This window comes from Nesoenas mayeri, assembly GCF_963082525.1.
Source record: "Nesoenas mayeri genome assembly, chromosome: 3".
NCBI classification, from domain to species: domain Eukaryota; kingdom Metazoa; phylum Chordata; class Aves; order Columbiformes; family Columbidae; genus Nesoenas; species Nesoenas mayeri.
The window spans coordinates 86,007,929-86,020,472 of record NC_137544.1 but is presented as its reverse complement, the minus strand read 5'-3'; the positions used below and the strand labels follow the sequence as shown (position 1 = coordinate 86,020,472).

At 37.0% G+C, this 12,544-nt stretch overlaps 1 protein-coding gene across 7 annotated transcripts in view; it reads right to left on the bottom strand.

The window, feature by feature from the left end:
• BIRC6 (baculoviral IAP repeat containing 6) overlaps positions 1-12,544 on the bottom strand; it is a 184,711-nt gene that overhangs the window by 87,772 nt on the left and 84,395 nt on the right. For all 7 annotated transcript variants that reach the window (XM_080342353.1, XM_080342357.1, XM_080342355.1 and 4 more), the window contains 4 exons: positions 6,987-7,120; positions 5,860-5,987; positions 3,327-3,889; positions 242-417 (listed from right to left, as the gene is read on the bottom strand). In XM_080342353.1, coding sequence (XP_080198479.1) covers positions 242-417; positions 3,327-3,889; positions 5,860-5,987; positions 6,987-7,120 — 1,001 coding nt within the window. The remainder of the gene's footprint in view (positions 1-241; positions 418-3,326; positions 3,890-5,859; positions 5,988-6,986; positions 7,121-12,544) is intronic.

Genomic DNA, 12,544 nt, shown 5'->3' with positions numbered 1-12,544 from the left:
CTTCAAACCTTTAGCCATGAACATTTACGGGAACGTCAAAACACCCTCACAGAAACTCTCTCTCTCTCCCTCTACCACTGACAACAGAAGGAGGCTTCCTAACTTCAGCACCAAAGTGAGGGTGGGAAAATGCTAGCATTTTTTTCATGCAGCACTAGTTCAGTTTTCTGAGGGTATTACAGGTTACAGTATCAACTAACCTATATTTCCTTTGCAGCACAATAGACCTAAGGGAACTTACCTGTCTTCCCATGTACCCACAGGCCATGTAGGTAAGAATTGGCTGAAGCATCACTTGCACTGTTGTTGCTTTTTTACTAAGCGTTGTCAGGATAGTGAACAACCCATCTCCAACTGATATTGCATCTAAGCCACCATGAAAGTTTTCATGTTTAGTGAGATGTAAGCCACTTGCACCTTAGTGAAAACAGAAATAGTTCAAAGGTCAGAAGCTGAGACCTAAAACCCATTACAGCACATAAGAGAACTCAGGGATATTTAAATTTCTTTTCAGTTAAATGTTAGCATGGATTTTACAAACTACAAATAGGCCATTTTTCAGGATCATATTAAATTACTGTTAGTGGTCCAAGGTACATGTTACCTCATTTACAGTACAGATAGGTAGACTTGACCCAGGAAGTCAGGGAATTTAAGTTCAATTTTAGATAAGACCACACAAATGACTGTAATTAGTGAAAGAAACAGAATAAGAACAACAAGGATTGGAATCGCTCCTAGCCAGAAGCAACCAAAAAGTATTTAACTTTTTTTTTTCAGATAATAATAGAAGTTACAGCTGAGGATTTATTAATGAGAATTTACTGAATATCAATATTCAGCAATATTGATTATACATTGCTGAAACTGAGGATGAAAAGCAAAAGTATAGAGATTACCTCCATAAATACAACTGTCTTAAAAAATATATCTATCTGGAAAAGCTTCTAAAAGTGGTTTTAGATTTGAGTGCGGGGTATAGATGGAATAATCCCATTCCATTAGAGAAACTGGAGTTATACTAACAAATAATAATAATAAAAAATTACGTGTTCAAGTGATCTTTGGAATACGCCTTAGAGAAACATTCCACCAAGAGAACTGACAGCTGTAGGACTTAAAACACCCTCAAGCTATCAAGAAAGAAAATATTGATAAGCACTGGATGCATGGAGACAAAGAAGAGTCTTAAGACTCAGCCTCTGCATGGTCTAGAAAAGTTGAATGGAATGAATAATGGAGCCAAAGCCAACCAAGGTTGGTTTGCTGTGAAGACTCTGAGACAAGGAGAAGGTAAGATAGAAGGGGAATACTGTTCCTTTTATAATTTTCATAGTTCATCAATGACAAAGCATAAAAACCTAATGAAATAAATAGACAAAGTGGTCATAAAAGAAAGCCCAACATATGTTTTAACTTTATGTGACAAGTGAATTACTCAAGGCCATCTTGGTTCCTGAGCAGCTGGCTTGCCAGGTGCAGTAAATTAACATTATTAGCATAAATTCTGACAGCAGAGCCACTACTTATGAGCACACATCTGCAGTCACCTTCTTGTTTATCTTCCCTGGGTAGCCAGCATGCTGCACTAGCTGTTACGTGTTTACCACTATATGACTATGTGCTGATAACTGATTTTTGGATCATATATAACCCTGGCTGCAGCCTTGGAGAAATGTTTGTTCATAGATGTTGTCTGGAGAGAGCTTAACACATTTCTTCATGAAGGAACTAAAACCACAAATAACTGCACTACATCTTCCCAAAATAAACATACAAATTAGTTTCAATAACCTATATTAAAAGATCTCGGTAGGAACAATCCGCTGAAGGGATCAGCTGGCCCAGTATCCTGAATTCAATTAAAACCATTTTGAAACAATACTATCTTTCCAAACTGCCTTTTTTAAAATGCAAAACAATTGCTGGACAGAAATAAGTGGTTTAGAAAGACATTAAAATCGAGGAGAAGAATTTTTCAATTTCACCCCAAAGAAACACACACTGAGCACAAACCATCACTACAAGAACAAACTAATTTCAGTGTTCATAGCGTATTTGCAATATGATACCAAGTACCCAGAGTAAACGAGAAGACGTTCTGGGATTAATTTTGGGAAGGTTCCAACAGCTCAACCCAGGCTTGTCAAATCCTGCCTCCTGACTACTGGAGGTTACTACTTTTTTCTCAATTGCTTTTATGCCAAAATGAACCACTGGTCTAACATTTACGTGCTCTCATATATATTTTTTCTGATAATAGCATGGTCAACAGTTTCACATCTGCTTAAAAGAGACTAGCACAGAAAAGGTCACAGGTACTTTCTTCAAAACATGGGAATCACTGTAAAATAACGAAATTTTACAACTATTATGCCTGAAATGGAGTGTAAGCTCTTTGCCTATCCTCCTGAGAAATGTTTTCCCAGTTTTGCACATACAGTAACATTCATGGTATTTCAGTCAGTGGTTTAGCTTGTGCAAATAAATTCTCCACTACCATCACAGCTCATGAGCAAGTCACAAAGAGAACCTCTCTGAGAAAATGCACCTTAGGTACATGTCTGACAGACAGCAACTTTGCAGTTCAAAGCTTCATCAGCTTCCTCACTTGTTCATACAGGAAGATCCCACACCCAAATATATTCTGGTAAAACAAAGGAATAGTAAAGTTTCTGTATTCTGTGCAAGGGCCACAATTGTAATTTGTCATTTCTCAGTAATGAGTGAAAAAGAAAGAAAATAATGCAATACACAGAGAATGACTGAGGTACCATATCTATACTAGAAACTGAAGACTGATTCTAATGCATGCATAGAGGCATGGCCACGGGCACAGAGTGAAATACAGGAAGAAATCCCATTTAAACATAAGAAAAAGCTTTTCTACTTCAAGAATGATTGAACATTGTAAGAGGCTGCCCAGAGCGGTTGTGGAGTTTCCACTTTTGGGGAATTAAAACCCCAAATAGACAAGGTACTGAGCAACCTGCCCTCTGAGGCAACTGCCAGGTGACCCTGCTTTGTGCAGGGAGGTTGGTCTAGAGAATCTGCAGAGGCCCCTTTCGACCATTCTGAGATTCAGCAAATTCAAATGCCAAATGCATTCCCTGTTTGGTTCTAATCACTGCCTCCCACCCCACAGTAGTTTGTTGGGGTTTTTTCCCCTCGCATACTTGTCCCTCCTTTCACTTCTCATCAGTCTCTTTTGTCCTGTCATTGCTGTGACACATTCTTTCATGTATACACCCAATTTATGAGTTGGTAGAAATATTAAGTGTTTTACCACCCCAAAAGATCTTCTGTTTTATTTACAAAATACCTACCAATAATTGTTGCCATAGCACTGCTGTTACATTGGCCAAGTGCAGACAAAATCTGGCTCATAATTTGTTGGTTGGCCAACACCAAGTCTGCCACGTATGCAGTTGATCCTTGAGTATTAGGGTTGCTCCCATTGCCATCTTTGCCTCCTGAAACCTTTTCTTCATCAGACACACTGTCTGTAGTACTGCTGGCTACTGGAACACGCGCACTATATTCTCGGTTACTGGAAAGTGGCAGCTGAACTAAAATGTTGACCAGCTTTAACAAATCAAACATAAGTTGATCCCTTGTCATTTCTCCACAAACTGCTTTGGCATCACCTGGACGGATAATATTGGCAAAAAGCCCTCCAAAACAGGCTCGAGCGCCCACAGAGCTGTCTGAGCCACTGCGAGACATCACTTTGTCCGAACATGTAATGTAATGATGCACAAGGAACGTTATAGACTCAATTACTGCAGAAATAGTGCTAACTGATACAACTTCGAAATTCTGTTCCAAGGTAAATTCCAAGAGTTTCACTTGAGCATCTAAGGGTCCCTGACCCGTCTGGAAAGCACCCCTGAAAGAAAAAAAAAATATATTAAAAAGTTAAACAGGTTTGCTTGTTTGTTTTGTTGTGGGTATTTTGTTCTTTAGGTGTTTTCTTTTTTTCTTGATCCAGCCATTTTCAGAAATCCATGTTGAAGCACAATCTGATGTTTCACATGGGACAAACATTCATAACTCCTTAATATACTGGTCATTACAGAGCCTGTAGAACCTGCTCATCCTATCACTTTCTTAGTACCACTAAGGATTAAAGTTTTGTTTGAAAAAGTCTAGGATCCATAATTATTTTTAATCATCCAGTTAATTTTGTAGGTATAGGTTTAGAATATAGTCCTGTTTTGTTGTGGGTGAAAGGTTTTGTATGTTTGCAGAAAAATTTCATGGGAAGAAGTCATCTAATACTTAATATCATTAAGATAATTTGTTTTCTAACAGGATATCATTAAAACACTTTTCTTTCCATAGTACATTTTGGGTTTAGTTTGCTTTTCTTTTCCCCACCTAAAGTAGAAAGAACGGTCAGGTTTTAGCTATCTAAATAGTAACTATACATAAGACCATGAGAAGGTACTCAAACCATTACAGTTTGGTGCTTGCAACCTTCAATTGCTTGAAGGATCTCTTTTAAGGACAAGTTTTCCCAAGTGCTTTTACACATATACTGGTGGACTAAAAAAATGAACCTTTTGAATCAGTATATTTAAAATAAAAATGGTGCTAATTCTTGAAGTGTTAGTTACTAATTTTTGATATATTCATCTTTTGACATTGATTAATCTTACTATAACTTTTAAAATTAAATAAAGAACAAAACAGTTTAGAGGAAGAGCCCTGAAAAAAATATTTAGCATTTAATTAGTTACAACAGTAAAATACTGCTTTTCCTCACAATCAGTCTTATGCTTATAGCAGACCTGGTATACTTTAATAATTACCTTAGGTTTTAGAAATAACCATCTAAACCCTTTTCTGGTGCTTTGCTCCCATTGTATGACATTTCAGTCCCGCCTTCGGTTTGTGTCAAAAAATAAAAATCAAACACATCTAAAAACCTATTCTTTCAGTGGTGTCCTCAGCTTATTTCAAACAAATTATGGCATGCAGACATGCATTCCAAGATTTACTGTGAAATAATGATTTTATTGTATTATGGCATTTCTTGTATAAGTGATTGATCATGAAGGAAACAAGCTAAACACCACCCATCCAATTTAAGTTACTAAGGTTAAAATCTCTTCAAGAAGGCCAAAACTGGTTTTTGTATGATTAAAGAATAGGTAACACCAAAGTGCCACCTACTGGGAAACCAGAAACTGAGGAAGCTCATCCCTAATTATATGAAGCCTTTGCCTGGGGATGAGCAGAATATCAATACTAGAAATAAATGCTGATTCCCTGGAGATGTTTAAAAGACACTTGGATCAGGTTTTTAGCGACATGGTTTAGAGGTGGGCTTGACAGTGCTAGGTTAATGGTTAGACTTGATGATCATAAAGGTCTTTTCCAACCAAAATGATTCTGCGATACTGTGTACTTCAGACCAAAACCACCACATTTCTGGTGTACTGCTGTCTGCACAATCTTGCGCCCATCGACACAGCCTTGAGGGAGCAGAGCTGTAAAAGACAAGCCATAAGCTCTTCTCTTTCCCCGGCCAGCAGCATTTCTTCTCTACACTAGTGGGGAAACAAGACATCAACAGGCCCCAGAAGGAGAGTGGGGCAGGCCAACCAACTGTTTAGTGCTTCTGTTCACTGTCCCTCACACACAGATCGCTGTGTGTGGAAACCAGTCACACTCTTCCACGTGCCAGAAGAGCCCAGATCCTGCTGATAGTGCTGCAGCAAGAGCAAAGATCTCGTCCGTCTATAACCTGGCAGCACCACAAGGTGGGACATACACATGTCCATTGTGATTCATAGTCAACACAGATTTTAAAGAGAAAGAGGGCATGAAAGGAAAAAAATAGTTAAGATGTACCTTTCTGTTGAAAGTATATGTATTAATTTCAATAAAAATTCACTGAACATCTGAGGACAAGTTGAAGAAAGGTGCACTTGTAATCGAGTAAGAAATTCTTGCATAGCTTGCGTCGCTGTTGGCCCAACCTACAGGGAAAGGCATTTTAGTATTACATACAACTGAAATGTCTTCAAGAACGTTAAGCTATATCGAACAAAAACATTTTCTAAGAACAGAAATGTATTATGTAGCTTAACTTGCTTTGTGAAAAAAATTACAATGTTTTCACAAGAGAACTATTCCCTATCAATTATACTATGTGGTTTTCTATTACTAACCATGAGTAAAAAGCAAATGATTCCATTATTTACCTAAGACTCTTTTTGTAGCTTGAGACTACCTTTTCAGCAACACAAACTATGCTTCACAGAATACATTTCTGTGCTAATCTGCATGCTTTTTCACAAACCACACATTTACTACAAGTGCCTTAAATTAATAGCACTGCACAATGTTTAAGTTCTGGGAAAGACTATGTATTTTCTGGAAAATTTTCTGGAAAACACTGGAAATATCAGGTATTTTCTGTCTCCTAAACTAAGTGTTTCTGAGACTCCTGTGAAATATTACAGCCAATCAAGTTAACTTGGTGGGTTTTTTTATCACTATTCAGAGGTTTTTCAAGGACTGCAAAAAGCAAAAAAAACATTAGTTGAGATGAGGAGAAACAGTAAACACTACATGAATTTAGAAAACTGGCAGAAAACAAAACCATAATTTTAAATTCTGGAATTATTAGTTATTTAAACTTAATCTTCATTGGCACTTTGATCCCAACCCAACGAGACTCCAGAAAACAAACTGAACTCTATTACTTTTTTCATGTGTGCAGCTAAGAAATCCTAACATGGAACATATTCACTGACATATCGCACAGCATCTTCTCCCTGTGGCAAGTCTTCAGATAGTTGTAAAAAAGTAAGATCACTAAGAGTGTATCACCAACATGAACTCCCCCATGGTTGCTCATCAGAACCAAAAAAAAAGAAAGCAGCCAAAGATATAACACATTATGAATAACACATCTTTATGTCAACTGTACTGAAATCCTATTATAAAGAATTTTTCTCTCAATTGCTAGTTACCTGTGGGCTGTGTTGACTTGTCCCATGAGGATTTGTGCCAGAAAGAAATTTCACTAACACATGAATGAGGTTTGGATCTGACACCAACAATTGGGCAGTACTTTCCTGAGCTCCAATGGCACTGCTTGGACCAGCTTAAAAATAAAGACATGAGAATTAAGTCTGTAACTGTAAGCATTAAGTGTAAATCAAACATTTATACTGCATATTCCTTATACTTATTCCATGCTGTGTAAATATTCTCTGCAAAATCAGTTACTGAAAGCTGCTTACTCAGGACTACAATTTTGAGTGTGTGTTTTCCACTAAGTACAGATATAACTCCCCAAAACTTTTCCATCAGTGTTCCAAGCTTGCTAAGGCAATATTCCTGAAAGCAGAGCTTCCTTTTGTAGAAGCAATGTATTTTGATTTGTTCCTCTTTGCTAGTCCAACACTTCAATAAGGTTTAAGTGCATCTGTTAGGTTGTCAGACAGAGATCACATGTTCTATTATCCTGTAAACAATTAAGATATTTTTGTTCTTGGCACATTCAGAGACTTCTCATAATTGACTAAAACTGTAGGTAGCTTAACAGATAAGAACTTTGAGGACCAGAATTAGAATTAAAATACATCCCTTAACGATCAAACAAATGAGCTTTATTACCTGGGAAATCTTACAAATTCAGTAGTGGTATATAGAATCAATTCAAAATATTGAATAGGCATTCTTATAATATTACATGTATCTAAATGAAATTACATGTTATTACAGCCTGAGAGAGATCACCTCTTCAGTATATCTCACCATATAAAGAAGATTAAATTGAGAGGAAACGATGCTCTGGTACAAGAGCCTGGCTGGCATCCCTTCGCATCCCAATGTCAGATTTTTAGTTAGGGAGGTTGGTAAAAGAACTACTTACTACCCATTCTGTTTATCAGAGCCTTCATTCACAATCATTTCCTTAAGCTAAAGATCCCAACCAGGAGGGAAATATCTCCGTCAAAAACAGAATTAAACCTTGACTGCTCCCATCTCAGTTGAAATGCTTCCAGAGCAATGAAATGAAAATAGCATTGGAAAGACACTTGCTATGAGAAGAAATCCTTATGAGAAGATGAACAGAGAAGATAATTCACAGTAAGTTTTCCCCTTATCAAATGCCATTTTATTCTCAACCTATAAATAGACTTCTTGTTTTAGATGAATGCAGAAAACTAACAGGGAAAGTATTTCTTGTACAGCTATAAAAAAACATTTTGCATTGTTTTATCAACATTAGCAGTGGAACAAGCCTGTTGGCTATGACTGATGGCACAGCAATAGCTGGAGTTGAATAAAAGCAAGAAAGCTTCCCACAGCATTCCAGTTCCTTTGTATGGCAGACAATAAGCCTGCTCTTGCTTACATTTGACAGTGCACAAGATGAAAGGCTAGCTCTTGTCTAGGCGGGGGACAAGTCTGCAAAAAGTAACCACAGAATTTCACAGGTTCTCTGAAAGAAAAACTGAACATTTCAGAACAACAGAGAAGCCTCCATTGCAGGATGTGCCTTGGAAACACCAGCCTGAGTGAACTCATCAAGTTTATTTTTCCCCTCTGAATCTGCATTCCTGAACATTTTCTTAAGTAAAACACACAATACACTGATTTTCCCTCTAAGAAAACTATGTATGTAGGTTGTTGGTGAGGTTTTTTTTACACTGGTTGTTTCTGGGTGGTGTTTTTGTGTATATCATGATACAAATTAAAAATGAAAAAGACACTTACGTCACAAAGAACACCAGCTTGCTGAGCTTGTAGCTCTTGCACGTATACTTGACCTGTTTTATTACTGCCTTTTATGGGTTTTTTTTTTGAGATAAGTTCCACTTATAAATTATTTTGAAATTTCAAATCACTATGAATAAAATCACATTCAACTGCAGCTGACATAACTAATCAAAATGAGAAGTTAATCTGAATTTGGTTATACCATTTCTCAAAGTTTTCTATAACTTTTCATTGTTTCAATATAACTGCATCATTCCAACTTTGTGTATGACTTCAGTTTTGTGCTATATAACATTTGAGTTTGTGCTAAAGTACTAAGTATTCGAATTAGTTCTAAAGTAAGTGCACAAAGCATGGAAAATATTTATATTTTTATTTCAAAAAGGGACGTACTTTTGTGCTTTCCTTCACAGAATGGTACCTTCACAGACAGAAGGTATTTCATTTTCTTGAGAGACCTCAAATCACCTATAATGATCAGTGTGACAAGCAACACTGCTATTCAATGTTCTTTTTTAAAAAAGAGAACTAACTAAAAGACTCCATATTGAAACTACAGCTTTCAGAATATTTATGCTTGCCTTCTTCAGAAGAGGTCACATTTGGGGTGTAGCTTCAAGTCATTTAATTCATTCACGTGGTGTTCCTTTCTTTGAAGGTAACATTATTTTTAAAACTCCAAATTTTTCCTGTTGTGTTCACCTTTACTTGTTAGGTCTGTATTATAACTACTTAATTAAATCTGGCTATTTGTGAAGACTTTACATCTGAAAACAAGCAGATATTATGTCCGAACTTCCCCAGAATTGACAATCTCAGCCCATCTCCTCCTGACAAGCAGTAGCCAAGTCCGTATGCTAACTCTCAACCAATTTCCTTCAAGGATCAGAAAGCTCCATAGTTTTTCTACTGTTTCACGGCAGAGTTGATGCCATAACTGAATAAATACATCTTCAATACTTCCTATGTTATTTTATTATTATATTTTCTATTTAACAGCTTAAAATATCACAACAAAATTAAAAAGTGACTTTTTTTTCTACATTATATTTGTGATCTGATATGTTTTGTTTGACGTTCTAACTCAGATCTCACGATGCATCTATATTATCTGCTCTGTCAGGTAGTGTTTATGCTCAAAACAACGCTTTCAAACAGTATTTCTGCTGACAACAATAACAGATAAGCAAAAGGGCATGTGAGGAGAACATGAATAGTTCTTGCTAAAGCACCAGATGAGTAATTGCATTATGAGAACACTTTGACAGATGCCAGCTGTTTACTTTAGAGCAACTGTAGCTCTGAGAATTTTTTCTTTGCCACTGTAGATTTGCTTCTACCAACCTTCCTGGCACTAAATGGTTCTAGATGTCACCCATTCGATACTGATCTTAAACACTATCCTTGAAAAATTTGTCCCCAGATCTTGAAAAAAAATAATGTACTTGTTCTGAAAAGAGTATCAGGTTTGTCCCTGAAGAATATCTTGCACTCCTCAGGTTTCTGAAGCACAGACAGACTGAGCTCTCATTCTGAAGACATTTATCAGCACATAATGGCATAATGAAATAAGATTTTCTAACCATCAGCTGATGTGCCCTAGACAGCAGTTGCTCCTAAATCCCAACACAGGACTGTTTCCAACAAGAATCTGCCCTATACTCAGGTAAGGAACAAACAAACAAAACCCCACAACAACTGAAAAGCCTTGATTGCTACTGGAGAGATCTGAGGTTTTGGAAAAAATAACTAAGAAATAGCTTTGAAATTAACATTAGGATGAGATCTCTAGAACCACTTCATTTCTTATGCCAAGATCTTCCTATTCACCTCTTGAAGAAATGGTGACCAAAACTGTAATCTTCAGAGTACAATAGTTCAGAAGTGGGTTCAAAGACGCTTTCCATAAAATGCAAATAAGGAAAGACTCTTATATAGAATGGATGGAAGAATATGAAAAAGCACTGCTCTATTTTTTTTTTTTTAATCTCCCTCCCTTTCGTTTCTCCTTTCCCTTCCTTTTTCCTTTCCTTCCCTTGAAAAACAGAATGGCTGAATGTGAATGTATATATCAAATGGCAATAATTATTTTCAACTAAATAAAGCAAACTTAAGGAGGTTATCTGAGAAGGCTTTGAGATCCAATGGTTTACAAAAACAGTGATAGTGGGATTTTCTCAGTGCTAAAATATCCACCTGCAAAGAGTTTAGTGAATCATCTTCAGTTTCTGAAGCAGCAAATTTGATTATTTAATAAGGATTCTGTCAAGAAGAGGTGCCTTCTTGCTTATTCAAAAGGCTTATTGAATCTGAAGGTCATGTAAGGATAGGACACAGGCTTTTAACTATAAGAGGGCATATTTAGATTAGATATAAGGAAGAAATTCTTCACCATGAGGGTGGTGAGGCACTGGAACAAGTTGCTTAGAGAAGCTGCGGATTCTCCACCCCAGCAAAGTCCAAGGTCGGACTGGATGGGGCTTTGAGCAGCCTGATCTAGTGGAGGGTGTCCTTGCCCATGGTAGGGGGTTGGAACTAAGGTGATCTTTATGGTCCCTTCCAACCCAAACCATTCTGTGATTCTATGATTCTATGAAGAGGTTTATTACACCTGAAATCATCTGAATAAAATATTTTTGGTAGTGTTTTATTTCATCAGTAAAGACATATTCCAAACGAACACATTCTGGGGCTTTATTGTATTTTGGGTATTAAAAGGGGAAAGAACTTCATTTTATAATGACACACATCTAGCAAGATCAACCTAAATTATTCCCAATAAGCTATAATTGACATCTTAGTGGTGAAAAAGGAAAACAAACAAACAAATCCCAAAACAAAACAAAACAAAATAAATCCCACAAAACCCCTAACCATAACCTGTCAGAAAAGTGAAGATGTGTGAACCATCTGCATTTCATAGCTTAAAACATTACATGATTAAAGAGAATAAAAGAGAAATTTGACTCCTAAGAAAGCCAGACTCGGGAACAACTTGTCTTTAAATTGTTTGCTCTCTACTGGCTGTATATATTTAAAACCAAACCAACCAACCAAACACACACAAACAAAAACACCCAAACAACAAAAAAAATGATCTCTTCTCACAAGCTTGTAACTTTTGAGATCATGCTTTCCAGAACTCCTCTGAGACACTGTCTACAATGGCTTATTTAGATCATTATTAATTCCAGTTCTGAACCAAAGCACACAGAAACCAAATTTATTGATTGGAAAAGTGGTCTGATGGATCCCACCATCAGTTGTCAAGAATTAAACAGATATTATTTCACTTCTTAAATGTGAAAAATTGGTGCCAAGGAGACAGAATATTATCATGAATTATTAGCTGCTGAGGAATCCTGTCACAGAAGTCATCTCATGGGGGCTTAACCTTAGTTAGCTCCTGGTTCTATCAGTGAGTACGGGAAAAGGGGCAGCTAAGTGATATGTATCTGTGTTAGTCCACACACATGTATAAAAGGACACACCTTCAACTCTTTGCCCTCCAGCAAGCTTGCACTTCCAGCCCTTTCAAACCAAACCCCAATCTTGGGCTCACAACCCTATATACACAAAAATCCACAACCACATTTGTATGCTGAAGTGCACCTGCACTGAGCTGGAGCAGTTGCTTCTGAGCAGCTTTTCATTCACACCCTCACTTACTGATCTCTGGCAGCTGCTTAAGAAACTCCTGCAAACATCCAGCTGCCTGTCTGTCAGCGTCAGAGCACAAATATTGAGCCTCATACCACTTGGAAAAGATTCACATATCAGCTCAGCGATACATATAGCA